General features: G+C 46.8%; 1 protein-coding gene across 3 annotated transcripts in view; it reads right to left on the bottom strand.

Annotated features, from left to right (window-relative positions):
- Positions 1-2,518: 2,518 nt before the first annotated feature.
- CENPP (centromere protein P) overlaps positions 2,519-15,960 on the bottom strand; it is a 366,797-nt gene continuing 353,355 nt past the window's right edge. Inside the window, exon 8 of one of the 3 annotated variants that reach the window (XM_033926063.1) lies at positions 2,519-2,862. In XM_033926063.1, coding sequence (XP_033781954.1) covers positions 2,772-2,862 — 91 coding nt within the window. In that variant the 3' untranslated portion in view covers positions 2,519-2,771. The remainder of the gene's footprint in view (positions 2,863-15,960) is intronic. The other 2 variants (XM_033926062.1, XM_033926061.1) reach the window with 2 other exon arrangements.

Here is a 15,960-nt window from a genome sequence, read left to right as displayed (position 1 = left end):
CCCCCCCAAAAAAAAAATAAAAATAATGTAAGTGGAAGAAATGTCCCCATGAATCTGCCAGGAGAACGTGGTCTTAGAAAGTGGGAGTACCGCACGTAAGCAATTGCAACACTGCAAAGACCTGGCAAAAATCATTACGGACCTCTAGGTAACGCAGCAAGACCCTACACGCGTCTGACCTTTTCAGAACACCATCTTAATGTTTGGAATCTGTCAACTGAAAAACAGGTAAACGTACCTCCTAATGGATGTGGAACGTTGACGCCACCTTAGGCAAATATGACAGAACAGTTCGACGTGGAACTCCCATTTCCAAATTCAGAGGAAAAAGTCTCTACCGGACCGTGTCTGCAGCTCAGAAACCCAACAGACAGAAAACATAGCAAACGAAAAAAACCCCCACTATTGATCGTAAGATCCAGAAGTCAGGCCACACTAAGAAGCTCAAAACAGCTGTGGCAAAGCCCGCCAAACCCAGACTGGGAACAGATTCTTAAGAGACGGCCGGACCCAAACAGCCTGCCCCTTTCCAAAACAACAAACATCATCTGAAAGCAAAGCCGACGCAACCCGGGTATCCAGATAGACCGACCGCCGTATCCAGACCGGCCTGGAGAAAACCAAGAACCCGCAATAGGAACCAAACAAGGATCTACTTGATCCAGGCTACGCCATTGTCTGACGGTTCTCCACACCATGTAAGACTTCTTGAATTTGAGAAGCACAGCGATCGCAAGCTCCAGAGAGCCTTAACATTCCAAACCTTCTGACACCACCGGCCCTGACCAAAAAGAGACCACAGGAGACCTGTGTACCAGGGTCTTCCCTGCCAATTGGGAGACACTAAAATGACTCTGCCCGGAAGATTCACGATTCACCAAAGAACCCTGCCTAACACTGTCCAGGATGGGAAGATATATAGAAGAACATTCGGAGACCCCCAGCTGTACTAGGGCATTGATCCGGGCTCACATCTTCAGCTGAAAAAGCAGTATACTTTCCTATTTCACACCAGGGCTGAGAGATCGAGGTGGGGTTGACCTCTGACGACGCACAATCTTCTGAAACGTCTGAGGCGACGGGGTCTGCTCAGCTGGATCCAAACTTTGACAACACAGAAAATCCGCTTGAACCTTGTCCGCTCCCACCACGCAGAGCACCGTCGGGGCCGGGAGATAACAATCCGCCCAAATAACAAAAGCCAAATTGCCCTGAGCTCTGGCCGGTGGATGGACCGCTTCCTCTGTAACAGAGTCCGACAGCCTTGAAGACGATGACGATTGCGAGGGGCACCCCCGGGCCCAAAGGCTGCCATCCGTGGTTACCGCAATCCCGTAGACAAGCGACAATGACGCACCCTTGCAGAGCAATTGCAGATGAAACTTGCTCTACTCTCCAACACACACGGCAGAGGCGGTTCATAGACAACGGCGCGAAAGACAAAGGCGCGCCCGGACAATTGAGCGCAGCGCGGAAGCGCACGCCGCTCTAAATTACTGTTTTTAGGGCTCCGACGGGGGGGGGCATGGGGGGGAACCCCCCACTTAATTGACATGGCACCGGCATTTTGGGGGGTTGTAACCCTCCACATTTTACTGTAAACTTAACTTTTTCCCTAAAAACAGGGAAAAGTGAAGTTTTCAGTAAAATGTGGAGGGTTACAACCCCCCAAACCCCCCACAACGCGGCACGATTTCTATTAAGTAAAGTGGGGGGTTCCCCCCACGCCCCCCCGTCGGAGCCCTAAAAACAGTAATTTAGAGCGGCACGCACCTCTGCGCTTCGCTCAATTGTCTGGGCGCGCCTTTGTCCCGGCGCGCTTTTGACCTGACACCGGCAGAGGCACCTCCGAGGCATCTAGGTTCAAATGAGAAAGCAAGGGAAGTTGAATAAGACGCTTGAGTGCCCTCACCCGGGTGACCCCCTTATTATTAAACCGATCCCCAGCTTCCAGGTATCATTCTATTTTGCTGGCAGGTCTCAGAATGGGCAGTGGCAGGCTGGAAACATCTGTATCCTGCATATCACCCTCTGACACTCCATGACGAGCGAGGGAAAAAACTGCAATAGGCCCGATAGGTCTAGCCCGACTGTCCGGGAGAGACGTAGGGCATCGCACCGTCGCTGCATCTGTGAGATCATCCGACCCTTTGCCAAATAATAACTGCCTCTTAAAAGACAAATAAGCCAGGGTTGCCTTGGAGGTGGAATCTCCAGCTCGCTGACAAACCCGGAGCATTCAGCGTGTGGGAGAGCATAACTCTTAACGACTGCAGCCGTGCAGAAGAGAAAGACTGAGGGGTGGGAGTTAAGGTAGCCTGTGAAATACCCAAGAGACGTAGTGGAAAACCTGGAATGATTTTCTTCTGCGGTCCGTGCGATTAAAGGAAAATAACCCTATGGTAGAATGTCTCGCCTATTGCACTAGAAAATACTTAAAAAAATCTTTAAATATTGTTCATAAGGCCAAAATCTGCACCAGTACATAATTATATGTATAGCAATTATCAAAATGTTCATTCTGTACATGTAACGATTTTGTATTTAAATGGTTTATTTATTTTTTCTGTTACGACAAAATGACATAAAATGTGCTGTAATAAATGCATAGATTACATGGCTTATGGGTATGGTTTGCAAATGAAACAAGAATGAAAATTCCTATGCGATAAGATCATAGTGATCTAGCGAGCGAGCTTCAACTAAGTGAAAAACGTTACTTGTCAATTGCAGAGCCTCCTTCTTCCAAGCAAAATGCTTTTAAGACATTGTCAATTGCACACTCGATCCCAAACGCATCGAGAAGATTTTGGAAACAAAGTGGGGTCTTCTCTATGACTTTCTTCTTGTCCAGTCTTAGAGCTGCAGAAGACAAAGTAAAGGATTTTAAAATGGCAATCTTGCCGGATGAACAGAGTCATCTCGATAACTTTATTGTTGTTTTTTTGCAAACATGCCCCTTATTTCACCTTTAGTGCAAAGCCTCTGCTACTGTTACCCCAGATACAGAAACTTTGATTGTGAGCTCGCTAGGGACAGGGAAAGTACCTGCGTATATTGTGTACAGCGCTGCATATGCCTAGTAGCGCTATAGACATTATCAGTATAAGTAAATGAAAAGTCAGCATTTAGCACACAGCGCGGACACCACATGGATAAAAGCGCCTGTGGTCCTAAAAACAGTCAACATTGTCCAGAGAAATTCAACATATCCTCTCTCTTCCCCCCCCCCCCCGAACTATTACCCACCATATAGCTCCCCCTCTCTATGTGATAAGTTGATCCAGAACACTAATATTGTGAGATTACACCTAACGATTAGCTATGCTATTTTATACCTAAAGCAGCGCCACTGTGAGAGAAGAGGATATCTGCTCTCATCCTGTAGCACTGGATTACCAGAATGACCCTCACTCCCCAAAATAAGTCTGGGGAAGGAGGGGGGGTTATTGTCATGCTATCTAGCTGCTGGTAACTTAACTACACATGGAATATAAGTTTCTACTCTAGCTGCCATTCCTCTGCCTTGCCCAGGTGCCGTTCCTACCTGTGTTAAGCAGCCTAGTGCAAGAATCTTTTTTCCCTAAATGTTTTTACCATACTGTCTAGTTTAAAAGCATTAGTTCACCTAAGTCCATATTAGCAGCTGTTGTATTGAAAAACCTACACTGATTGCAGCTTACTAAACTTACCGCTTAAAAAACAAGTGTCGATGCTAAACAGTGTGATAAATGCTAGAAAAATACCATACTAATCGAGAAGAAACAGCCAGCCTTTGTAAGAATTATATCAACTGCAGCTCATAGTTTGCAGAATACAATGTGTGCACTAAGAAGTCTCTACCTACAAATTGCCTGTAACATAAAAATGAGGAAAGAGAATTTGCTGAAGACAACCACACATCATATTCTCACATGTGGGTAATGTCATCTAAGCTAAGGAACCAGGTACAGACACAGAGAGGGTGGTGAATGCCTAGAATATGCTCCCGAGAGAGGTGGTGTAAAGGAAAACAGTGACAGAGTTCAAAGAAGCGTAGACCGGTATCGGACAGATTTGCACAGTATGTGTCTGTATATGGCCCTTTGGTAAAGGATAGGCTTTCGATGGCTGGTAGAGTGTGAATGGGCTGAAGTGAGCTTTGGCGCAGACTTTGGCAGTTGAAACCCAAGCACAGTACCGGGTAGAGCTTTGGATTCTTGTCCAGAAATAGCTAAGAAGAAAAAAAATTTAAAATGAATCAGATTGGGCAGTCTGGATTGGCCATTTTGGTCTTTATCTGCCATCATCTACTATGTTACTACTAACTGTACTGTCACTTTATATTTTTTGGCAGTGCCTTCCTACCTGACATCAACATGTGGGATTATTTCTTGGTTTTCTTGGTCTTTTTTTTTTGGCAGAGCTAACACCCTATGTCTTCAAATCACACTTAAGTGTGTAGAACTATTTTCATACTTACATATTTTTATTACGTTCCAGTATTTTAACTGACTTTGATTCATTGAGTTGAAATTTCATTTTTCAGCCCATGAGCCGCTCTGAGCCATTTTTTTCCCCCTAGGAGCATTGATTTTTTTCAGCATCTTACTTACTAGAGCTGCTCGGGCCATTCAGCCTTTTGACTTTACATCGACTTTTTTCTCCTTCGTGTCAAAGAGGGGTACAGTGCAGCTTTAAGAAATGTTCTCAGTGTCATCGGACCATTTCAGGCTCTAACCCGGTCTGAACATTGGGATGTTAACTGTATCCTCTCTCTCTATATGCAAAAGAGATCACTCAAAGCCTGAAAAGCACAGTTACTTACCGTAACAGGTGTTATCCAGGAACAGCGGACAGATATTCTCACACGTGTGTTTTTTCTCACACACAGGTGGTGTCACAGACAGAGCCCCCAGTACGGACACTTTAAAAGTGTATCACCACTTTAAGATTTTAGAAAGTTCACGATATCCGCACGGCGCATGTGCGAGTGCCTTCTCGTCCGACGCAGGGCACATGTCTGCACAGTTAAGATAAACTAGCTAAGAAGCCAACCGGGGAGGTGGGTGGGTTGGTTGCGAGAATATCTGCCTGCTATCCCTGGATAACACAACACCTGTTACGATAAGTAACTCTTCTTTATCCCAGGACAAACAGGTGGCATATTCTCACACATGGGTGACCTCCAAGCTAACCAAAACGGGATGGCAGGAGAGTTGGCCTGCAACAAAATAAAGTTTATAATATGGACTGGCTGAAGTGCCCATCCCGTCTTAAGAAAGACTCCAGACTTTAACGAGAGGTGAAAGTGTGAACTGAGGACCAGGTGGCAGTTTTACAAAATTCCCCCATTGGAGTAAATCTAAGGAAAAAACTACAGAAGCTGCCAAAACTCAGACTTTACGGGCCAGGTTGCGCAAAGCAGAACAAAATACAGGTAGCCGACAGTTAGAAACCGTTCTCTTGGAAACAGGATCCCCCGACTTGTTAGGATCAAAAGATGAAAAATTGGGGACAACTCCTATAAGTCTTTTTTTCTGGCTATGTAAAAAGCCAAAACACACTTATAGTCCAGAATGCAAAGAGCTGTTTTTCCTACACGAAAATGAGGTTTAAGGGGGGGAAAAAACCTTTGGTCATACACGTCAAGGGTGGGTGGGTGGGTGGGAAGGCGGGTTGGAATGTATTTTTCAATTTGAGTGTATTTTTTTAATATTATTGGGGGGGGTGATATATCTATTTGTCATAAATTATATTTGTAAATGTATTTAAGTGCTATTATAAAGTTATTGCACTTAATCATGGCTTTAAAATGAATAAAGAAATTTAAAAAAAAGAAAATAAACTGGAAGAACAATCAATTGATTGAGATGAAACTTTGTCACCGCTTTTGAGAAAAACTGTGAATGATGAAACTGCCGCTGACGCTTGTAACTCGCTGACTTTCCTCACAGAAGTGAGCAAGATAAGAAAAACCAACTTTCCTGGCAAACTTGAAATGAGCTGTAACCGTTGGCTGAGGTTCCAGACTACAAGTGGAAGTTTGATAGGCGGTTTCACCTTGAACCGTCCTTTCATAAACCTGGAAACCAATGAGGTTTAACATGGATAAGTGTAAGCTGATGCATGTCGGTAACAAAAATCTCATACACGCCTACAGGATGTTCAGTGCAGTACTTGGAGAGACCTCCAAGGAAAGAGACTTGGGAGTAATGGTCGACAAATCGATGAAGCCATCCGCGCAATGTACGGCGGCGGCGAAAAGGGCAAACAGAAAGATAGGAATGATTAAGAAGGGGATCACAAACAGATCCGAGAAGGTTGTCATGCCGCTGTACCGGGCCATGGTACGCCTTCACCTGGAACACTGCATCCAGCACTGGTCGCTGTACATGAAAAAGGACACGGTACTACCCGAAAGGCTCCAGAAAAAAGTGACTAAAAAATGGTTAAGGGGTTGGAGGAGTTGCCGTACAGTGAGAGATTGGAGAAACTAGGCCTCTTCTCCTTTGAAAAGAGGAGACTGAGAGGGGACATGATCAAAACATTCAAGATAATGAAGGGAATATTATTCTTAGTAGATAGAGACAGCTTGTTCACCCTCATTCTCCAAGGTAGAGAGAACAAGAGGGCACTCTCTAAAGTTAAAATGGAATAGATTCCGTACAAACATAAGGAAGTTCTTCTTCACCCAGAGAGTGGTAGAAAACTGGAACGCTCTTCCGGAGGCTGTAATAGGGGGAAACACCCTCCAGAACCGGAACATACGCAGGTAGGGCTAATCTCAGTTAGGGCACTGATCTTTGACCTAGGGGCCGCCGCGTGAGCAGACTGCTGGGTACGATGGACTGCTGTTCTGACCAGCAGCGGCAATTCTTATGTTTTTACCTCATGCAAAATTGTCATTTCTTTAATAAAACATTAACTGCACTACTACTTCTTGTCCTCTCTTTTTTTTTCTTCCGCTTTCTTTCTTATTTTATTTTGCTCCCTTGCCTTTGGGTGGGCGAGGGGTGGGTTTGAGGCTGGGTTTGAAATTGAAAAGTGTTTGAGCTTGCTATTTGCTGTTTTTGATACCCTTTTCGCTGTATTGTTGGTGTCTCTTGGTTGTGGTTGCTTTATGTTGCTCAATAAATATGATTCAAACATAAGACATTAACTATTATTTCTGTGGCCCTCCGAGTACCTACAAATCCAAAATGTGGCCCTGCAAAGGGTTTCAGTTTGGGACATTAAAACATATAGGTTATATGGAAACATATTAAAGTGAAGATGATAAAATCTAAAAGTTACAAAACATGTACAGAGAAGTCTACCAATTTATGAAAGAAGTGTCATCCCCCCCCCCGGGTCTGGGGGGGGGGGCTATACAAAACCTGGTTCTTATTTCTCTTTGTTTATAAAACACTTTACTAAAAACAAACAAAGTAATACATGGTGCTTAAAATAAATAAACAAACCTTTCACGAGACACCAAAAGTGTATAATTGTAACATAGTAGATGACGGCAGATAAAGACCCAAATGGTCCATCCAGTCTGCCCAACCTGATTCAATTTAAATTTTTTCTTCTTAGCTATTTCTGGGCAAGAATCCAAAGCTCTACCCGGTACTGTGCTTGGGTTCCAACTGCCGAAATCTCTGTTAAACCTACTCTAGCCCATCTACACCCTCCAAGTCACTGAAGCCCTCCCCAGCCAATCCCCCACCAAATGGCCATACACAGACACAGACCGTGCAAGTCTGCCCAGTACTGGCCTTAGTTCTTCAATATTTAATATTATTTTCTGTTTCTAGATCCTCTGTGTTCATCCCACGCTTCTTTGAACTCAGTCACCGTTTTCCTCTCCACCATCTCTCTCGGGAGCGCATTCCAGGCATCCACCACCCTCTCCGTAAAGTAGAATTTCCTAACATTGCTCTTGAATCTACCACCCCTCAACCCTGGTTTTACCATTTTCCTTTCTCTGGATTCAATTTTGTTCTATGTTAATACCTTTCAAGTATTTGAACATCTGAATCATATCCCCCCTGTCCCTCCTTTCCTCTAAGGCAGTGGTCTCAAACTCGTGGCCCAGGGGCCACATGCGGCCCACCAGGTACTATTTTGAGGCCCTCGGTATGTTTATCATAATCACAAAAGTAAAATAAAACTGTTTCTTGATCATTTGTCTCTTTAGCTATAAATGACAATATTATTATTAAGACTTAGCCAAAAGGAAAGATTTATAAACTATAAAGAGTTTTACCTCATGCAAAATTGTCATTTCTTTAATAAGACATTAACTCTTTTTTTCTGAGGCCCTCCAAGTACCTACAAATCCAAAATGTGGCCCTGCAAAGGGTTTGAGTTTGAGACTAGAGAGTTGCGCGGGGACAGAAATCCCACCCGTCCCCACCCGTCCCCGCCAAAATCCCACCCATCCCCACCCGTCCCCGTGAGGAATCCCTCCGTCCCCACCCGTCCCCGTGAGGAATCCCTCCGTCCCCACCCGTCCCCGCGAGGAATCCCCTCCGTCCCCACCCGTCCCCGCGAGGAATCCCCTCCGTCCCCACCCGTCCCCGCGAGGAATCCCCTCCGTCACCATCCTTCCCTATAAACTTCAGAAATAGTTATTTTATTTAATTATGCTACTGAATTAAAGGCTCTGGTAGAGACCCATTTACAAATAAGCAAAGAGACTATTAATTTGGAAATATTAATTGGGAAGAATACATACTTTGTAAATGGGTTTCTACCAGAACCTCTAATGTAAATATAAAATATAAATACTCAGCTGATGAGAACCCACAAACTGTCAGCTGAGGACTTCCTTTGCAGTTGGCCTGGGGTCCCTTTTGCCAAGCTTGGCAGGCAGCAGTAGCGTCCCTGAGTCACAGATGCTGGCACCTCAGTGGCTCATGGATGCTGCCAGCGACTGCTGCGCTTGGTGGAGGGGAGTTCTGACCATCTCTAGAGGAGGTCCTCTGCTGGCGGTGCTTGGGGATCCCCACCAGTCACAGCAAGGGCCAACAAGTACTTCAACACTGTAGAAATAAAACCAGAAATGCATTTCCTTTTCTTTTGAACACAAAACAAAGATATCTGCCATATACATTTCCCAAGGCAGATGACTCTATGCAATGTCACCTCGGTAACAAAATACAAAAATAGACAAATACACCCCCTCCCTTTTTACTAAACCACAATAGTAGGTTTTAGCACAGGGAGTTACGCTGAATGCCTCGCGCTGCTCTCAATGCTCATAGGCTCCCTGCGCTAAAAAACAATATTGCGGTTTAGTAAAAGGGAGCCATAGTGCAAAATATAGACAACAGATATAAATTCTCAAAACAGACACATTTTGATCACTAAATTGAAAATAAAATCATTTTTCCTACCTTTGCTGTTTGGTGATTTCATGAGTCTCTGGTTGCACTTTCTTCTTCTGACTGTGCATCCAATCTTTCTTCCTTTCTTTCAGCCTCCTGTATGTTTCCTCTCCTCCAGACCTCATTCTCTCCCCCAACTTTTTCTTTCTGTCTCCCTGTTCCCCCTTCTTTCTGTCTCTCTGTCTGCCCCCTTTCTTTCTTTCTCCGTGCCCTCCCCCAAGCCACTCGGTTTGCTGCCACCGCCATCGGGGAATAGTCCCCAAGCCACCGCTGTCCCAAGCTTTCCCTGCAGAAGCGTCGCGCTGACCAGCATTCCGCTCCCTGACGTCAATTCTGACGTAGGAGAGGAAGTTCCGGGCCAACAAGGCATTTCTCCTCATTCCATCCAGCCTGAGCCCCATCTCTCCTTGATCCAGCATTTCCCTTCTGTGTCTGTCAGAATTACCATTCCACCTATTTTCCAGCATCACCCTTCTTTGTGTCCATCTCACCTATATCCCTATCTCACCACTTTTTCAGAATCTTCATTTGTCTCTGTCCTTGTCTTTACCCCATATTCACCATTTGCCCTTTCAATGTCTTTATCACCCCCCCCCACACACACTTTTTCAGCATTACTTCTATGTCTCTATTTCACCTCCTCTTCATGTCCCCTCTGTATCTCTATCCTTATTCAGAAGGTCCTGCTTACCCTTTCTCTTCTTTGTGTCACTATCTCCATTTTCAGCTTTCCCCCTTTTTCCTTTGTTAATGCACCCTGTAGCCAGAATCTTTCCACCCTCTCTCCACTCCGGCCCAGCCCAGTATGAAATATTTCCTTTTGTTTCTCTCCCCTCTCTCTTCTCCTCCCTCACCCACGAGTCCTGCATCTGGCCCTCTCCCTTCTACCTGCACCTGGCAACACCCCCCTGCTCTCTTAAGCAACTCGTCAGCAGCGGTGATCAAGACAAGCTGCCGACATCGAGGCCTTCCCTCTACGAGTCCCACCTTTGTGGAAAAAGGAAGTTGAAACAAGCGGGACTCGCAGAGGGTAGGCCCCGACGCCAGAAGCTTGTGTCGATCGTTGCTGCTAAGTTGCCGAAGAGAGCCGCAGGTAGAAGGGAGAGGGAGATAGGAAGGCTGTAGAAGCTCCGGAGCATGACACCGAACCCGGCCAGGATGATTTCTTTTTCAGGCTGCTGCTGCCGCTACCATCCCCCACCCGAAATGACAAAAAACAGCCTAATGCCCGCGTCGGGAAATAGCCATGCTGAGCAGTGAGCTCAGCACGTACACAGATGAAAGCCTTGCTTGCTGATTGGTCCGGCGGCACGGTGGGGCGGGGCCGCCGGACCAATCAGCAAGCAAGGCTTTCATCTGTGTACGTGCTGAGCTCACTGCTCAACATGGCTATTTCCCGACGCGACGCCAGACTTGCATCGCCAGAATTTAGGTAGGTTGTTTTCATCCCCGTGGGAGTCCCGTGGGCAAGGGGGCGTCCCCGTGGGAGTCCCGTGGGTCAGGGGGGCATCCCCGTGGGAGTCCCGTGGGCCAGGGGGCGTCCCCGTGGGAGTCCCGTGGGCCAGGGGGGGAACCCGCGGGATCCCCGCGGGACCCGCGGGATCCCCGCGATCCCCGTTCCCGTGCAGACCTCTATTTGAGACCACTGCTCTAAGGTATACATATTCAGGGCTTCCAGTCTCTCCTCATAAGTCTTCTTGTGCAAGCCTCCTATCATATTCGCCACCCTCCTCTGGACCGCTTGGTTAGTGTATAATGGGTAAAAACATTCGAAGGGATATAATCAGAAACTCTCACAAAAAGTTAGGAGCAGTTTGTGTTCAACTAGGAAGTGCAAAGGTCCTAAGGGTTTGCAAAAGGGCTGCAGGTTTGTCAGTAAGGGAAGCTGGCGTGTTGCTAGCAACAAGTTATATACACAAAGAACTCTAATGTCTCCTAAACCCTTTTATTTTCCTCATTCAAACTCATTTAATATTAAAACTTCATAATTACCCAAATAAAGATTGCATTGTAATGTATTGCTGTAACTGGCAGGGTGGAGATGTCCCATCTCATGATTAAAAGCAGTACTATGTACTCTATATATATTTCCCCTCTTGTAAGAAGAAAAGGAGGAATGTCTAGGAATGCTTGCCTTACGGGTGGAGGGAAAACAGAAAATTAGATGGTATGCATACCACAATTAGAATAAAAGAACAGTTCCGCTAAATATAAACTTATTAAGAGAAAGACTTGCAAATTCCTGACACGGGATGACCGTTGTGCCACTGTATCGAAGTAGTGTTTTCTAATAATTCCCTGTTCTTTTCTGTTAAGCACAACATACAAAACAAAAAAGAAACAGATAAGCTCCTTTCAAACATGCAAAATGGGTCCTAAGCACTGGCAAATCATAGGATCCTCCAATTAGGATTACATTCTGGACGGAGAGCTCTCCCCATCTTTGGTAACATATGCCGTACCCTGCTATTTGAATATGAAAATTACTGCGCACCGTGGTATGTTCAGGGTTAAAACACACATTCTTATCTATGCAGATTCCAAAGCAACTTGGTCAGCAAACACTATCTTCCTTGCTTCTAGCGTGTGTTTTTGCCAAGAGATTAACTTTAGGTAACATCTGCTCTTTCTAATTATTCCTGACTTTCTGTACTCAATATATATATTTTTTTATTTACACTCCTTTGTGTCCTTGCTGTTGGAAATCCTGTTCGTATTATTAGCTCAACTACTAAAACTTTCTTCCCACCGTTTTTTCTCTGTTCAGCTTACTATTCTGCAGCTGAAAAAGTTCTAAAGTGTAATAAGTTTAAATTAACTAGGAAACCCTTAGGTTGTTAGAGGAATAAATTCTTACTTTTAACATCTAAGCTAGAAAATGCTTTCAGCTCCTCCCATCTCTGTTTAAGGTACTGTCTCAAAGTCACGGAGTTTCCTGGAACTAAAACAACACTGCTCGGTACTGCGTGGTATACATTTCAAGCAGGGACAGGAAAAAGAAGACTACTAAGAAGTAAAGTTACTATGATAAGTGATAAAATGTACATTTCAAATTGGGGACAATATTCCGTGTTTCTTTATTCTTGAGTACTCATAAATGAAAATCAATAAGTAATCTCCTAAATTGCACTAAATTTAGGACTGTTTTAGATTGCACTAAATCTAAAACAGTCGTAAAAAGAATGCAGGACCACATGATCCGCTGTGGGCAAAAGACTGCAGTTTAGAGCTCTGGAAAACAAATAGGCATTAATAAAGGGGGAAAAGTGATGGTAAAACGATGGGGGACGCAATCTCTCAGACCCGTAAAGATAGCACAGTTACTTACCGTAACAGGTGTTATCCAGGGACAGCAGGCAGATATTCTTTACGCCTGGGTGACGTCACCGACGGAGCCCACGGTACGGACCTTTTTACTAGAAAGTTCTAGTTGGCCGCACCGCGCGTGCGCGAGTGCCTTCCCGCCCGACGGAGGAGTGCGTGGTCCCCAGTTAGTATAAGCCAGCTAAGAAGCCAACCCGGGGAGGAGGGTGGGACGTAAGAATATCTGCCTGCTGTCCCTGGATAACACCTGTTACGGTAAGTAACTGTGCTTTATCCCAGGACAAGCAGGCAGCATATTCTTTACGCCTGGGTGACCTCCAAGCTAACAAAGAGGGAGGAGGGATGGTTGGCCATTAGGAAAATAAATTCTGAAGTACAGATTGGCCGAAGTGCCCATCCCGTCTGGAGAAAGCATCCAGACAGTAGTGAGTAGTGAATGTGTGAACTGAGGACCAGGTGGCCGCCTTGCAGATTTCCTCAATGGGTGTGGAACGGAGGAAAGCAACAGAAGCGGCCATAGCTCTTACCCTGTGGGCCGTGACAGCACCGTCTAGTGACAGACCGGCCCGAGCGTAACAGAACGCGATGCAAGCTGCAAGCCAGTTGGATAGCGTCCGTTTAGAGACCGGTCGACCCAAACGATTCGGGTCGAAGGTCAGGAAGAGCTGAGGGGACAAGCGGTGAGCCCTTGTACGATCGAGATAGTAAGCCAGGGCACGCTTGCAGTCAAGACTGTGCAATGCCTGTTCTCCGGGATGTGAATGAGGTTTCGGGAAGAACACAGGCAAAACAATGGACTGGTTGAGGTGAAAAGCTGAGACCACCTTTGGAAGGAACTTTGGATGGGTGCGCAGAACCACCTTGTCATGGTGAAAAATAGTGAACGGTGGATCGGCAACCAGTGCATGAAGCTCACTAACCCTCCTGGCAGAGGTGATGGCAATGAGGAAAAGAACCTTCCATGTCAGAAATTTGAGCGAAGTTGTGGCAAGTGGCTCAAAGGGAGGTTTCATGAGGGCAGACAAAACCACATTCAGGTCCCAGACGACCGGAGGAGGCTTCAGAGGTGGTTTGATGTTGAAGAGGCCCCTCATGAATCGGGAAACCAGAGGGTGAGCCGTGAGAGGTTTTCCTAGGACAGGCTCATGAAATGCCGTGATGGCACTGAGATGGACTCTGATTGAGGTAGACTTGAGGCCTGCGTTGGACAGGGAGAGTAAGTAGTCCAGAACAGTTTCCACCGCTAAGGAGGTGGGATTGTGATGATGACGGAGGCACCAAGAGGAGAACCTGGTCCACTTCTGATGGTAACATTGGAGGGTGGCCGGTTTCCTGGAGGCGTCCAAAATGAGACGGACAGGCTGAGACAGATTTCCTGAAGAGGTCAGCCCGAGAGAAACCAAGCTGTCAGGTGGAGGGAAGACAGATTGGGATGTAGTAGAGACTGATGTTGCTGTGTAAGTAGAGTAGGAAACACAGGTAGAGGAATGGGCTCCCTGGAGCTGAGTTGAAGTAGAAGGGAGAACCAGTGTTGACGAGGCCACCGGGGAGCTATGAGGATCATGGTGGCTCCGTCCCTGCGGAGTTTGGATAAAGTCCGCAACATCAGAGGTAGAGGAGGAAAGGCATAGAGGAACCGATCCGTCCAGTCGAGAAGGAATGCATCCGGGGCCAGACGATGAGGAGAGAAGAGTCTGGAGCAGAACTGGGGCAGCTGATGGTTGTGAGGAGCTGCGAATAGGTCCATCTGCGGAGTGCCCCAGCGAGCAAAGATGGAGTGGAGCGTGGGGGGATCCAAAGTCCACTCGTGAGGTTGAAGGATGCGGCTGAGATTGTCGGCCAGGGAGTTCTGTTCGCCCTGGATGTAGACAGCCTTGAGGAAGAGACTGCGGGCCGTGGCCCAGGTCCAAATGCGAAGAGCCTCTTGACAAAGGAGGCGAGATCCGGTGCCGCCCTGTTTGTTGATGTAGTACATGGCAACTTGGTTGTCCGTGCACAGAAGCAGAACCTGAGGGCAAAGAAGGTGCTGGAAGGCCTTGAGAGCATAGAACATGGCTCGTAGTTCCAGGAAATTGATGTGATGGAGACGCTCCTGCGGGGTCCAAAGACCTTGGGTGCGTAGGTCTCCCAGGTGAGCTCCCCATGCATAAGGGGAGGCATCCGTGGTGATGATCATGGAATGCGGGGACAGATGAAAAAGAAGGCCCCTGGAAAGATTTGAGGAGTTCAACCACCATTGTAGAGATCGCTGAAGAGACGATGTCACAGAGATGGGATGAGAAAGAAGATTCGAGGTCTGTGACCACTGGTTGGCCAGAGTCCATTGAGGTGTTCTGAGGTGGAGTCGTGCCAGGGGAAGCACATGCACCGTCGAGGCCATGTGGCCCAGGAGGACCATCATTTGTCTGGCAGAAATGGAGTGATGAAGGAGCACCTGACCACACAGGCGGAGCAGAGTTCGCTGACGATCGGAGGGGAGAAACGCCCTCATTAGTGTGGTGTCGAGAACCGCTCCGATGAACTGAAGTCGCTGTGTGGGAAGCAGATGCGACTTGGGGTAGTTGATCTCGAACCCCAGAAGATGGAGGAGAGAGATGGTATGATGAGTGGCTTGTAGCACAAGTGGAGACGTAGGTGCTTTCACTAACCAATCGTCCAAGTAGGGAAACACCTGGAGGTTGTGAGACCTGAGGAAGGCCGCCGCCACAATGAGGCATTTGGTGAACACTCTGGGAGATGATGCCAGGCCAAAAGGGAGCACTTTGTACTGATAATGGCGATGGTGCACCTGGAATCGTAGGTAGCGACGTGAGGATGGATTGATTGGGATGTGAGTGTAGGCCTCCTTGAGGTCCAGGGAACATAGCCAGTCGTTCCGAGAGAGATGAGGGTACAGCGTGGCAAGGGAGAGCATTCTGAACTTCTCCTTGACGAGACACTTGTTGAGGTCCCGGAGGTCGAGAATGGGACGTAGGTCTCCTGTCTATTTTGGAACTAGAAAGTAACGGGAGTAGAATCCCCGGCCTCTTTGTTCCGGAGGTACTTCTTCGATGGCATTGAGAAGAAGGAGGGATTGGACCTCTCTCAGAAGGAGGGGGGTTTGAGTTGAAAGAGAAGCAGACTCTACGGGAGGATTGTCTGGTGGAAGAGTCTGGAAGTTGAGAGAGTAGCCGTGGCGGATGATGTTGAGGACCCACTGGTCCGATGTGATGACCTCCCAACGGCTGATGAAGATGTGGAGCCTGCCTCCGATTGGCTGAGGAAGAGGCAATGAGGGTGGAAG

The sequence above is a fragment of the Geotrypetes seraphini genome, chromosome 17 (assembly GCF_902459505.1).
Source record: "Geotrypetes seraphini chromosome 17, aGeoSer1.1, whole genome shotgun sequence".
In the NCBI taxonomy this organism is placed as follows: domain Eukaryota; kingdom Metazoa; phylum Chordata; class Amphibia; order Gymnophiona; family Dermophiidae; genus Geotrypetes; species Geotrypetes seraphini.
This window is presented reverse-complemented; position numbering and strand designations above follow the sequence as displayed.